The sequence below is a fragment of the Pan paniscus genome, chromosome 4, assembly GCF_029289425.2.
Source record: "Pan paniscus chromosome 4, NHGRI_mPanPan1-v2.0_pri, whole genome shotgun sequence".
Taxonomy (NCBI): Eukaryota; Metazoa; Chordata; class Mammalia; order Primates; family Hominidae; genus Pan; species Pan paniscus.
In genome coordinates, this window is record NC_073253.2 from 48,188,840 (window position 1) to 48,203,909 (window position 15,070).

The following is a 15,070-nucleotide window of genomic DNA, read 5'->3' on the forward strand; positions in this document are numbered from 1 at the left end:
AAAGCAACAATAATCTACCCCAAAAGTTCAAAGATCAAAAACAACTGAAACATCTATGAGGGGCTCTTACAAAGTAATAATCCTAATTTTAAAAATCCCCAAATAAAACTAGGCAATTCACACAAGTAAAAACAGTAACTAATATTTCTCGAGATTTTATTATGTGCCGATGTGGTAGACTGATAACTAACATGGCCTCAATTTTCCACCTGCTATGAGTCTACGTCTCTTAACAATGTGAGTTTGCTGTTCTACCCATCAAGAGATAGAGTCTGTTTCCCCACTTCTTGAATCTGGGCTAGCCTTGTGACTTGCTTTGACCAGTAGAATGTGGCAGAGCTAATGAGGTTCCAGTTCCAACTGCCTTCCACTCTCTCATGGAACCCTGCCACTGACATGAGAACAAGCCAGAGGTAGCTTCTTGGAGGACGAGACGTCACAGGAAAGAGGGCCAAATAGCCCCAGCTGTGGCCATCCTACATCACCAAACATGTGAGAGAGGATAGCAGAGATCAGCAGAGCTGCCTACACAACCCATGGCTGACTGAAGGAGCATGAATGAGTTAAGATCAGAAAAACTGCCCAGCCAAAATCTAGATTTGTCAGCAAAAATAAACATTGATCATTGTACTCCACTGAAATTCAGTTTGTTATACAGCATTTTTGTGGTAATAGGAATGGATATAACCAGGCAATGTTCAAAGTGTTCTATATTTGTTTCAATCTTAAAAGGTGAGTACAGGCCAGGCATGGTGGCCTGTAATCCCACCATGGACAATTACATGGGCAAAGTGCCTGTAATCCCAGCACTTTGGGAGGCAGAGGCAGGTGGGTCACTTGAGGTCAAGAGTTCCAGCCTGGCCAACATGGTGAACCCCTGTTTCTACAAAAAATACAAAAATTAGCTGGGCATGATGGCGGGTGCCTGTAATCCCAGCTACTCGGGAGGCTGAGGTGAGAGAATCGCTTAAACCCAGGAGGAGGAGGTTGCAGTGAGCTGAGATTGTGCCATTGCACTCTAGCCCGAGCAATAGAGTGAGACTCCATCTAAAAACAAACAAAAAAAACAAAAAAAAAAAGAAGAAAATAGAAAAAAAAGGATGAGTCCAATTTTTCCCTGTCTCATCTCCTACTTACTTGCCTGACATTTATTCCATGCTAGTCACAATGGTCTCTTTACTTTCTCAAAAACACCAGGCATAGCCCTGCTTTCAGAGCCTTGGTGTGTGCTGTTTCTCCTGCTTAGAATGACCTGCCTCAGGTATTCACATAGCACAACTGCTCATTTCTCTTAGATCATTACTCAAGTATTAATATTACTTTCTTGGTAGCCTTTCCTGTTGACTCTACAATTTCCTTCCTATCGGTACTGAGCATTCCCCTTTCCCATTTTACTTTTGCTCTGCAGCACATTTTCCCATCTAACTTACTTTATATTTTCCTTAGTTGTCTCTCCCACTGGAATGTAAGTTCCATTAATGCAAAGATTTTTATCTGCTTTGTTCTTTGCTATATCCCCAGACCAAGAATACTATTTCGCATATAATAGACAATAAATATTTGGTGAATGAAGAAATCAGCCAATCAATTACCAATTTACTGAGGAGGAAACAGATACGGAGAACTTAAGTATTCTTGCCTAAGATCACAATGCTAGTCAGTGGCAAAACCAGCATTCAAACTCAGGCGAGCTGTTTCTAGATTTATATAGTCGACTCTATGATGCTACATGCACTTTGTAATGCGGCAGCTTGGCATTTACATATGTATTCAATACACATCAGTTTCCTTGGTTCTTCATATCTTTAATTCAGGGGATTCTTCCCAAGTAAGTCCTGTGCTTTGTCTTAACCAAAGAGGTGATAATGTTTAACTCTGAGAAAGAACCAGGTTGCTTCTGACCAAAACCAGGGTTAAAGGACAAACAAAAAAGAAAGAAATCAATCCTCGGCGGAGCACGGTGGCTCACGCCTGTAATCCCAGCACTTTGGGAGGCCGACGCGGGTGAATCATGAGATCAGGAGTTCGAGACCAGCCTAGCCAACATGGTAAAACCCCGTCTCTGCTAAAAATACAAAATATTAGCTGGGCGTGGTGGCAGGTGCCTGTAATCCCAGCTACTCCGGAGGCTGAGGCAGGAGAATCGCTTGAACCCAGGAGGCGGAGGTTGCAGTGATCCAAGATCATGCCACTGCACTCCAGCCCGGGCAACAGTGCAAGACTCCATCTTAAAAAAAAAAAAAAAAAAAAAGAAAAGAAAACCTATTTTATAACCAAATCCATTTGTATAAATAATGTCAACCTAGCTCTTGATACTTTAACTTAAAAAACCCTTTCTTTACTAGATTTTTTTCCCCAATACTGTTCTCTTAACATTTTGGAGATTATGCCTACTGGTTTTAGAGGAATAATCTCAATTTTATTTAATTACACTTAGACCTGTAAATATTGTTAAGTTTATTAATAACTGTAATTTAGGCTGGGCTCAGTAGCTCATGCCTGTAATCCCAGCACTCTGGAAGGTTGAGGCGGGCAGATCACTCGAGCCCAGGAATTAGAGACCAGCTTGGGCAACATGGCGAAGCCCTGTCTCTACAAGAAATACAAAGATTAGCCGGGTGTGGTGGCAAACACCTGTAGTCCCAGCTACTCGGGAGGCTGAAGTGGGAGGATCATTTGAGCCTGGGAGGTCGAGGCTGCAGTGAGCCATGATCATGCCACTGCACTCTAGCCTGGGCAACCAAGTGAGACTCTGTCTCAAACAAACAAACAAAAACACCAAGAAAACTGTAATTGAATTTGTCTGACTTTCTAAGATTTTCCATATAAATAAATTTTCACATCAGACAACAAATAACTTTTTGGTTTCCAGACCACAACTCCTGAATTTTTGTTTAGGAATTATACTCACTGAATAAACCTTCCAAAAATGTATGAAAATGCAAATTATAATAAGAGAAATTACCACTTATCAAACTGGTAAGGATAAAAAAAATTAAAATGCTCAATGTTGGTAACAGTATAGGAAACCAGCATTTACTTATTCACCTGGTAAGATTATAATTTGGGAGAAAGTTTTTAGAATAGAGTAAGATGATAAGTACCAAAGACCTGAAAGGTATGCATGCCCTTTGATGTACAAATTCCATTTGTAAGAATTTATACTAAGAAAATAATTAAAGATTTGGAAAAGGACAATAGGAATGTTTATCCAAGCACTATTACTCATTGCAGGAAGTTGGGAATAGTTGACATTTCTAAAGGCATATATTAATCAAATTGCATACATCCCCAAAAGGAATATATTATAGCTATTTATATTTTAGGGGATGTTTGTATAATATTAAAAATTATAAAAGAATAACAATATCATATTTATAAAAAGAAAGTCTGTTCATAGAGGAAATTTTGAAAGCTGTTAAGAATTGGCTGTTCCAGGTGGTTGGATTATATATATATTTAATATTTTCTTTTGCTTGTCATTACTTGCTAAGTTTTCAATAATGAACACGCATTGCTGTCATCATTTTAAAAAACCAAGTTTTTTAGGCCAGGTGCAGTGGCTCACGCCTATAATCCCAGCACTTTAGGAAGCTGAGGTGGGCAGATCACTTGAGGTCAGGAGTTCAAGACCAGCCAGGCCCACATAGTGAAACCCCAGCTCTACTAAAAATACAAAAAATTAGCCAGGTGTGGTTGTGGGCACCTGTAATCCCAGCCACTCAGGAGCCTGAGGCAGGATAATTGCTTGAACCCAGAAGGCAGAGGTTGCAGTGAGCTGAGATCATGCCACTGTATTCCAGCCTGGGCAACAGAGCGAGACTGTCTCAAAAAAACAAAAACCAAAAAGCAAACCAAGCTGTCTTTTCTAATTGAAAGAGGAAGCTAGGCTATTACAGCTATTGTTTCAGCTAAATATTGTTGAGTCAACCTTCTCGTTTGTTTCTTTGACCATGTCACTCATCCCTCTTATTCTATAATATACATTAGGCTTTGCTTGGGTCACATGCTGTACAATCTGAGGTAGGAGGAGGAATTCTCCTGGTTTGCTATGGCAATATAGAGGTTTTTTGCTTTTTGTTTTTTTTTAAGGCCTTAGCTATTATTTAGTCTAGTCCTTTTCATTTTACAATATAAGGAAACCGGGCCAGGCATGATAGTACACTCCTGTAATCCCAGCACTTTTAGAGGTTGAGATGGGAGGATCATTTGTGGCCAGGAATTCTAGACCAGCCTCGGCAACATAGCAAGATCCTATCTCTACAAACAATTTTTTCAAATTAGCTGGGCATGGTGGTGAGCGCCTGTAGTCCCAGCTACTCAGAAGGCTGAGGCAGGGAGGATTGTTTGAAACCAGAGTTTGAGACCGCAGTGAGCCATGATCATGCCCCACTGCACTTCAGCCTGGATGACAGAGTGAGACCTTGTCTCTAAAATACATACATACATAGGTACATAACTTGAAAGAGGTCCAAGGGAGTGAGTGATTTTTTTAAGGTCACAAAGTGAATTGAACAGCAACTATAATCCAAACTCCAGATTCTCAGTCCACTTATTCCCAAGAAGTTGGCTGAACACCCCCATCAATGATCCTAGCTGCCAAGCTGGCCTTGGGAAGGGGATATAGCAGCTCTGCCAACAAGAAAACCCAATGGAAACTATAAGTCAGTTAGGCAAAAGCCTAGTTACTCCGTAACACTAAAATGAACTCCCAAGTGTCAGAGGAAACAGGAAAAACAGGAGAACACAGGGGGTCCTCCATGTTGTCTAATATGAACTCTTTTGGAAGATACTGATTTTGAAACAGAGCAGATTCTGTGATTAAGTCAAGGAAGCCCTGGGTTAAGGACTACCATATATGATGATTAACTGTAAGATATGCCCTTATGTAACAAAATAGTTAATATATTTATGGTAGCTTCTAACAAGGTAATAATTTTTTGGCTATTAGTATATTTATTTTCTTCCATGCATAAACAAAGAATCTAATACCACATATCGGCAGCTCTCAAAATGTAGTCCACAAACCTTAAAGGTAGAGGTATGGGGAGGGGTTCCTGAGACACTTTCAAGGAGTCTGTGAGGTTAAAAATCTTTCATAACAATACTAAGACATTATTTATCCTTTTTACTTTATGAACATTTGCACTGATGGTGAAAAGGAATGGTGGATAATACTGTTGGTACTTCAGCACAAATTGAGGCAATGACACCAAACTGTACTAGTAGCTATATTTTTCATTGCCATGCACTCAGGCTAAAAATAATGTCAATTTCATTTTAGAATATCCTTAATGAAATGGTAAAAAGTATGAATTTTTATTAAATCTCTACCCTTGAGTTATATGTGACCAAGTACACACAAAGCATTTCTGCTGTGTACCTGAGTATAAGGGTTGTCCTGAGGATTTGGTTGCCCAAATCAAAAGCACTTTTGCAATTGGTTGAACCGTGAGCTGAAATAGATTTTTTTCATGGAAAACCATTTTTTTTTTTTTTTTTTGAGACGGAGTCTCGCTCTGTCGCCCAGGCTGGAGTGCAGTGGCACAATCTCGGCGCACTGCAAACTCCGCCTCCCGGGTTCACGCCATTCTCCTGCCTCAGCCTCCCGAGTAGTTGGGACTACAGGCGCCCGCCACCACGCCCGGCTAATTTTTTGTATTTTCAGTAGAGACAGGGTTTCACCGTGTTAGCCAGGATGGTCTCGATCTCCTGACCTCGTGATCCACGTGCCATGGCCTCCCAAAGTGCTGGGATTACAGGCGTGAGCCACCGTGCCCAGCCCATGGAACACCATTTTTACCAGAAAAAAACTACTGACAGACAAACCAGGGTTATTCAGACTTAAGTATGTGGCAGAAATTCTGTCAAAAATGTAACAAAGTGAGATTGTCACTTCAAGTAAAACAACTGACAGTTTGTGTTACCAATGATAAAATTCTAGCTTTCAAGTGAAAACTAGAATTTTGGAAAATCCTATCTGCCACTGTGAGCTTGACAGCTTCCCAATACTTGAAGACTTTTCCGACTAAATAGGAAGACATTAAGGAAAGTGATTGTTTGATACTGTATAATGAAATATGTCAACATTAGGAAGAACTGTATAACACAGTGAACCACTAAAATTTCCGAAGGACTTAATGCTTAATGTTTTAAAAAACAGGCATGGATTGAACATCCATTCAAAGTGTAAGGTACACCGTTGGATATTAATGTAACAGTGTAAAAAAAGTACATTGATATAGTTTCAAATTCCACTTTGTAACTAACCTTTAAAAAGCTACGATTTGTCAAACTTTGATGTGATATCAAAGAACACCCATGATTATCTTTAAAAAGCTATTAAAATATTCTTCTTTCCAACTTCATATGACTGTGAGGTGGGATTTTCTTCATCTTAAACCAAAATGAAACAGAAACAGTGTAGCAGCTTAAATGCAGAGGCAGACATAAGAATCCAGTTACCTTCTATTATGTCACACATTAGTTTTGCAAAAATGCGAAACAGTGCCACTTCTGCCGGGCGCAGTGGCTCACGCCTGTAATCCCAGCACTTTGGGAGGCCAAGACAGGCGGATCACGAGGTCAGGAGATCGAGACCATCCTGGCTAACACGATGAAACCCCGTCTCTACTAAAAATAAAAAAAAAATTAGCCGGGCGTGGTTGCGGGCGCCTGTAGTCCCAGCTACTTGGGAGGCTGAGGCAGGAGAATGGCGTGAACCCGGGAGGCGGCGCGGGAGGCTGAGGCAGGAGAATGGGGTGAACCCGGGAGGCGGCGCTTGCAGTGAGCCGAGATAGCGCCACTGCATTCCAGCCTGGGCGACAGAGCGAGACTCTGTCTCAAAAAAAAAAAAAAAAAAAAAAAAAAAAGAAACAATGCCACTCCTAGGATAACTGTTATCAAAACCAGGAAATAAGTGCTGATGATGATGTGGAGAAATTGGAATGCCAATGGGAATGTAAAAATGGTACAGCCACTGAAGAAAACAGTATGGTTTCAAAAACGAAACATAGTACTATCCTATGACTCAGCAATTTTCACTTCTAGGTACATACAGTATCCCAAAGAATTAAAAGCAGGGATTCAAACAGACATGTGCACATTAATGATCATAGTAGTAGTATTCACAATAGCCAAAAGGTGGAAGCAACCCAAATGTCCACTGACAAATGGATAAACAAAATGTGGTATATACATACAATGAAATATTATTCAGTTTTAAAAAGGAAATCCCGACACATGCTTCAAAACGAATAAACCTTAAAAACGCTATACTAAATAAACCAGACGCAAAAGGACAAATATTGTCTAATTCCACTTATATAAGAGACCTGAAATACTCAAATTCATTGAGAAAAAATAATGGTTAACCAGGGATTGGGGGAGGAAGTAATGGGCAGTTATTGTGTAATAGGTACAGGGTTTCAGTTTGGGATGATGACAAGTTCTGGAGATGGACAGTGGTGTTGGCTGTACCTCTCAATTGTACACTTAAAAATTATCAAAATGGTAAATTTTGTTATATCTTACCACAATTTTTTAAAAAAAGGGGAAAAAACCCACAATGTTAATCTTCTCACTGATTGGGGGGCGGGGGGGTTGGTTTGGAAAACAGTTATTTTTCATTAAAATCATTATTTGTGCACGTAGCCTATTTATTAGTTTTCTAAATTAACAACTACTTTAAATTTTTTCCAGCTTTAATGTCTAATATGGTAAATATAGACAGATATACCATACAAACAGAAGCTCTTAGGTCCACGGTAATTTTTGAAAGGTAAAGGGGTCCTGAGAATAAAAAGTTTGAGAATTGTTCTTTTTTTTTTTTTTTTTTTTGAGACGGAGTCTTGCTCTGTCGCCCAGGCTAGAGTACAGTGGTGCAATCTCGGCTCACTGCAAGCTTCGCCTCCCGGGTTCATGCCATTCTCCTGCCTCAGCCTCCCGAGTAGCTGGGACTACAGGCGCCCGCCACCACGCCTGGCTAATTTTTTGTATTTTTTAGTAGAGACGGGGTTTCACCGTGTTAGCCAGGATGGTCTCGATCTCCTGACCTCGTGATCCACCCGCCTCGGCCTCCCAAAGTGCTGGGATTACAGGCGTGAGCCACAGCGCCCGGCCGAGAATTGCTCTTATATGAAGATTTATTCCCTCCTCTCACCCCTGCATTATGTGAAGTCTTCATTTCTTGGTATAACTTCATTTGACAGCTATATCGATTGCAGCCTGGAGACTAGCAAAAAACGACAGGCTGAAATATGGTCACCAATCACCACATTAACTCTTTGTAATTAACCACTGTCGCCTGCCTGCTCCCTAACTCTACGGACTGAGCAACACAAAGCTCCATCCACACAGACGAGTGGCAATGTGCAAAAGGGAACTGTAGAAAGCTTAAATGCTGACATGTTGCAAAGTAGTTTTGTTGATAGCTAGCAAGAAGCACACATTTTCTTTATTCTGTTGAATCTTCATTTGGATTTACAGTTCTGGGCAGATTTGGAAACGGGGATGGTGGCGGCATTGTTTCCGAAAACCAGTGCATCCGTGCAAAGAATTTAATTCCCTCACCATCTTGCTACTGGTCTGTTGCAGTGGGGTGTGGTTAGAGGGCTAGGAAGCAATCCAAAACAGCAGCTCAGGCTGCCCAAAGCCGTGTCCAAGCGATCATTTTCTCCATTTTGGGCCAAGTCAATTTGCACCGGCAAGAGGCAGAATGTTTGTTTTATGGGGAGGAGGAAAATAAAAAAGGAAGTCAGAGAGCATGGACGGAAACAAGCAACACCACCAAAGAGGTTTCATCTCGGGTGGATGTTAAACGATTGGAATGCTAATAATGGGCGCGAGGAGCAAACACAATTGCTCTGAGTCCACAGCTGCGGCACTTTTAATGACAGGTCTGTAGTTCTGCATTGGGATTGAACGTGAAATGATTTTCTTATCCAAACTATTTGCATTCATTTTGGGCCGCGTCTGTGACCAGCCTCGCTGACTGCGGCTGAGGCAGTCCCAAACAAAGAGGAATGGACGTCCTCCCGAGGGAGCGGAGGCGGGAAAGGTGGCCCCAGGTGGCCGCGCCAGGTGTCCCCCAGGGGTCCACCTTGCAAGCCGCGGGGAGGGTGCGTCCCAGGAGCGTCGGAGAGGCGCGGTCGGGAAGGGCTGGGTCCGGGCTCCAGGCACCACACGGCGAAAGACCCCGCCCTGCCCACGGCCAAGGTTAACCCGCGCGCTGGAGGTACCTGCGGAGGCTTCGCACAGCCAAAAGGCACCGGGCGATCATGGGAGCGCTGACAGGCTGGCGGCGGCGGGCGCGTGGTCCTTCGGCGTGGGGCGGCGAGGCGGGCGGCAGCGCCTGGGCGCCCGGGAGTCTCGAGCCGGCCTAGCCGCAGAGGCCACAGTGGCTGCCTGGCCAGCGCCCTCCCACGTGCGGCAGCTCCACGCCGGCGCCTACCAGCCCCGCCCCGCGCCGTGCCCCGCCCCAGCCCGCGCGTCTGGCCCCGCCCCAGCCCTCGCGTCCGGCCCCGCCCCAGGGGCGGTGCTGGCCAGACCCTGCCGCCTGAGAGAGAGCACAGCCTGGTGGGTTCTGGGGTCGACGGCCTGGGGGCCGGGGAAGTTTGCGCCGCCGCGACCAGTGCTGCGATCCCGAGCCGGGCTCCAGCCCCGAGGACCAGGGGTCGGGCGGGCCTGCCTACGGAACCCCGCGGGCCAGCAGCAGTCGTCTCGCGTCCTCCTGCTTGGTAAGGGGGCTTCTGTCTGGCAAGGGTGCGCCTCCCGCCGCTCCGGACCGAGGCCCGCACCGGCACCCGCTGCACACCGGGCAGGGCCGAGGCGAGGCCGGGTACCTGAGGGAGGACGGAAGGGAGGGGGAGCTCGATGCGCTCTGGGGAGAGGAAAGGGGAGAAGCCTGGACTAGGCTGGGCATCTCTTTCCCTCTTCTCACCCCTTTTCCCCCCATTCTGTTTTTACCTTCTGCCCTGGGGCCTTATTTAGTGCTTATGACCCCGTGGCCTAGAGGCTGACATCGCCTTTAAAATAACTACACAAATAATAAACATTATAGCGGCGGGTACCACACCCTGGCTTTGAATTAGGGAACCTGGGGAGCAGATGGATGATGCGATTTGGTGGAAATCAGCCATGAATGCCGCCTGGCCCTGCGCCACTGTTTGGATGCGATAGTATTCCATGTGAATGAACATGACCGGGAGCTTCCAGCTTGTCCACGAGCACAGCCTCTGCAGGGAGCGCCAGTCGGCTTGTAGTATCCATCGACTTGGGCAGCGATTTCCTGACATGTCTGCTGATTAAATAGAAATGCCGTTTTTATTAAGAACGACACTCACCAGTTGAATAACCTTTCGCGAATGTGCTTCCTCATCAAATAACTCTCAACCTACAAAAGTGGGTAGAGTGTACATTATTAATACTTTTTTTAGATCCCATGAAAGAGAGGAAGATGCTTGGTATAGATCAGCTTTTAGTCAGCAGTATGAAATGCCTCTCAACTTAGTACTGAGGCCTTTAGGGGATTTCTGTATGGTGAGATATGCAGTGACAGTCTAAGCTTATGCTGTACATGTTTTGAAGACATTTTTACTTATTCCAAGATTTAACATACTCGTATACCACTGGGTATTAATGAAAATATGTAATAAATTACCTTCACAATACTTTGTGCTCTCCTGACTCTACAAAGAGAAAAGATGAAAGGTCATACAGTTTTGTGTTTTGTTTTTACCTTTAATACAGTTTATAACCCATATCATCTTTGTAATTTATGACTTTCCTGACTGATTCTTTAAAATAACTTAGTTCAGTGTTTTCATTTTTCTTATCAAGGAAAAGTGTTTAAGCTTCTAAAATGTCATCTATCAAGCACCTGGTTTATGCAGTTATTCGTTTCTTACGGGAACAAAGTCAGATGGACACTTACACCTCGGATGAACAAGAAAGTTTGGAAGGTACGCATCTGCTCTTTGTGTTCATTTATATTATAATTATAAACGAAGACTAAAATAGCTGTAAGCCCAACTTGATGATCTATTGTAACATAACCAGAATTTTTTTTTGATCTTTCAAGAAGAGAGGCCTGACTATAAGGTTATCGTATTTCCATTTTCTGAAGCTTGTTTTGTTTGTTTTAACAACAAATTAAGAGGACTATTGTTCATTTATTGAACAAATACTATATGTCAGAAGTATGCTGTTCATATTATAGGCAATTTTTTCTTCACAGCAACTGTTATGTTAGTATTATCCCCATTTAACAAGTGAGAAAATAAAACCAGGGCCAGGCTTGGTGGCTCATGCCTGTAATCCCAGCACTTTGGGAGACCGAGGCAGGTAGATCATTTGAGGTCAGGAGTTCAAGACCAGGCTGGGCAACATGGCAAAACCCTGTCTCTACTAAAAATACAAAAAGTAGCCAGGTGTGGTGGCACTTGCCTGTAGTCCCAGCTACTCAGGAGGCTGAGACAGGAGGGTGGCTTGAACCCAGGAGGTGGAGGGTGGCTTGAACCCAGGAGGTGGAGGTTGCAGTGAGCTAAGATCACACCACTGCACTCCAGCCTGGGCCATGAGCGAGACCCTGTCTCAAAAAAAAAAAGAAAAAGAAAATGAAACCAAATAGCGTAACCAGATAACACAGCTGATATGTGATAAAACTGAGATTTAAATCCTTGTTAATACTCTGAAGATCTTGTTGTCTCCATTTCCTAATAGGAAAGCATCCAGTTTAGAAATAATATATAAAAATACCTGAGTCATTTTAATAGCACTATGTAAAAGTCTAATAATTATACCACTAGTGAGATCTGACCAGTGCCTAATTTGGAACTTGAAATGGGAGCATTTCACCTGTGTTTTACGTTAACTTTAATATTGGATTCGGTAATCTGTAAAGTTGAACAGGATGTGGGTGATAGCATCATGTGTTTCCTCGACACCGTCTTTGTTCTTCATGTTTATGTGTTATAAAATTTAAATTCAGTACAACCATAACAAGGTAGAATTCTGCAGATGGGCTTGTGGAGGTTCAGTGAATCTGGTGTCCCTGTGGCCTAAAGTCTTTTATTTATTTATTTATTTTTTGAGACAGGGTCTGTCTGGCTCTGTCACCCAGGCTGGAGTGTAGTGGCACAATCTTGGCTCACTGCAACCTCCACCTCCTGGGCTCAATTGATCCTCCCACCTCAGCCTCCTGAGTAGCTGGGACTACAGGAGTACACTACCACGCCCGGCTAAGTTTTGTATTTTTTTTTGTAGAGACAGAGTTTCACCATGTTGCCCAGGCTGGTCTCAAACTCCTGGGCTCAAGTGATCCACTTGCCTTGGCCTCCCAAAGTACTGAGATTACAGGCATGAGCCACCCCTCCCAGCCCCAAAGTCTTAATTATTGCAGTGAGAGTGCATTTGGAAGAACTTAATAAATGACAGTATAGTTTAAATCCCATCTTGAAACTGCTTCTATAATTTCAACAAGCATTTCCCTGTGTATATGCTTTTAGGAGGTGGAGATGAAAATTGGGCATTTGCTCTAAACCTGCTTGCAGTCTGGTTAGTTGATGTCTTTCCAGGTGGCAGTGAGAGGAGCAGGTGATGCACAGTTGGAGAACATTGCAATCAGTCCATTTAATATTAAGGTCTTTTTGTTCTCCTTGATGATTAGACTATGTGAAGATAAAGTTGATTGGTTATCTAAGGAGAATGTTAGTTATGATTGCTCTGTAGCAAACAGATAAATGCAGTCATTTAAGAAAAGATGTTTCTTTTCTAATCAAAAGCAGCATAAAAGTTTTAAGGGCCAGAAAGAAAATTGAGGGGTTTTTTTTTCAAACCAAGATGTTATGTCCTATTTTTAGGATGGTATTCAGCCAAAAATATGTGCCTTCAGCTGTTTGTTATATATGGCAGTCAGAAAGGGTGCCAATTGTTTTTGACTGACCCCTATTTTTGACTCTGTGAGTCTAATTTAATTGAACATGAAATCATGTGGAGGTGTCTGCCCACCTTCTAGACATTTTTAAAAGCCCTAGGAAAGAAGCCTCAGTTCTAATACCAGCTTTACCACTACTGTGAAGCTGGTATATCATCAGCTTTGTCTTGCCATCAGATTATGTCACCCACTCCTCTTAATTATTGTCATCTACTGACATTTGCTTCATTCCTTGACTAATTGTGGTTCCTGCTCACTGTCACTCTCTCTAGCACTACTCCTATTTAGTTCTTGGCAATTGCAATATACTGATTGATGATTATTTTAGTTTCCTGGCTCTCAGTTATTGACCTCATCCAGTGATCTCAAACAATTGATCATATTCTAGATCAGTGGTTCTCAACTTGGGGGTGATTTTGCAATATCTGGATACATTCTGATTGTCACAACTGGGTGAAGCGGGTGGCTGGTATTATTGGCATCTAGTGAGTAGGTAGAGGCCATGGATGCTGCTAATGCACAGGACAGCCCCTGACAAGAAGAAATTACCTGATCCAAAATGTCAGTATGCGGAGATTGAGAAAGCCTTCCCTAGACTTAATCATTACCAGAATTGCATTCCTTCCCTAATCTCTATCCCAAACATTTCACTTTCTGACCACTATTGCCTGTCTTTCCAAGATTACTCCCTCTAGAATCCCTACTCCAGCTATTCTTTGACCCAACCAGTATCTCCAATCTGTTCATCCCTCACCTTTCCCCACACCTCTTCTTACTCATCTTAAATTCCATGGTTGATAATTATAATTATTCCCTTGTATCTCCTTCCCTTTCTTGCAAAGCCCAACTTTGTTTAAATCCAACTCTCCACCTACTCTGTGCCCAACTACTCACACCCACTCATGTAGCTGTAAATAAATGGAGCAAAACACACAACTTTGCTGACTAGTCCCACTTTAAATTCATGACTGTGAACTTCAAGTAGACCTTTAATGCTGTCAGGCAATCACAGTATCTGTTCTAAGTTCATTCATACATTTATTTTCCTAGATGACCATTTTAACACTTTCTCATATCTTCTCAAACCCTCAAACCTCCTTCACTGTCCTCACTTTTAGTTGGTTACCTTGCTTTCTACTCCACCAAGAAAGCTGAAATAATAAGAAAATAGCTGGATATGATGGCACCCACATACTCGGCCTGCCTGCCTGTTTGACTAGCTATTACCATAGATGGACTATTCATGTTCCTTTCTAAATGGAACCCCTCTACTGGTATACTAGATCCCATCCTGTCTCACCTACTCCAGGATATCACTTTAGTTATTTTATTTTTTTAATCTTATATCATAAAATTTTCATACCCTACTGGATCATTTCCATCATCATATAAACTTACCATTATTCTCCCTTCTTCAAAAAAGCAAAAACAAACAGCAAATAATTACTGCTTAATTGTATGTCTCCCTTTGCAGCAAAACCATTTGAAAGAATGGTCTATACTTGCTTTCTCCAACTCCTCTCCTTCTATTCTTCTTAAACCCATTCTGATTAAGCCTTTGCCTCAATCTCTCAATCTATACCACTCTCATCAAGGACATTAGTGATTTCTGTGTTGTTTAATTTAATGGTCAGTTCTCAGCTTTCATCTGAGTTATTAGCTGTCACTGATAATGTTGGTGGTCATTTCCTCATGACTCCCCCCACCACCCCCAGTATATTTTATTTAGTTTCCAGGATACTTCATACTTTCTTGGCTTTCTTATCTCATTGTTTGCTTCTTTTCTGTCCCCTTTTCCGGTTCCTCTTCTTTTCCCTGACCTGGTGTACCCAGGGTCCACTGCTTGATCCTCTTCTTTTCATTATCTATACCCATTTCTTTGGTGATATCATTCGGCTTCTTAGCCTTAAATACCCCTTATTTATATGCTATTTCCCAAATTTATGCCCTCAGCCCAGACCTTTCTTCTGAAGGTCTTATATATCCAAGTACCTACTAGATATCTCCACTTGCATGTCTAATAGGCATCCCAAATTTAACATGGCCAAAACCGAACTTCTGATTCCCCCACCCAAAATCTGTTCTGTATGCAATTTCCCTATCTCTGTTTATGTCAGCGTCATCTTTTCTGTTGCT

General features: G+C 42.6%; 2 protein-coding genes across 3 annotated transcripts in view; one reads left to right on the forward strand and one right to left on the reverse strand.

The window, feature by feature from the left end:
• Positions 1-9,457, reverse strand: part of NLN (neurolysin) — a 99,554-nt gene extending 90,097 nt beyond the window's left edge. The window contains exon 1 of the mRNA XM_003827430.5: positions 9,240-9,457. Coding sequence (XP_003827478.1) covers positions 9,240-9,280 — 41 coding nt within the window. The 5' untranslated portion in view covers positions 9,281-9,457. The remainder of the gene's footprint in view (positions 1-9,239) is intronic.
• SGTB (small glutamine rich tetratricopeptide repeat co-chaperone beta) overlaps positions 8,496-15,070 on the forward strand; it is a 58,836-nt gene continuing 52,261 nt past the window's right edge. Inside the window, exons 1-2 of one of the 2 annotated variants that reach the window (XM_034960030.3) lie at positions 8,496-8,897; positions 10,840-10,961. In XM_034960030.3, coding sequence (XP_034815921.1) covers positions 10,862-10,961 — 100 coding nt within the window. In that variant the 5' untranslated portion in view covers positions 8,496-8,897; positions 10,840-10,861. Of the gene's footprint in view, positions 8,898-9,463; positions 9,738-10,839; positions 10,962-15,070 lie in introns of those variants that run through there. The other variant, XM_003827438.6, reaches the window with a different exon arrangement.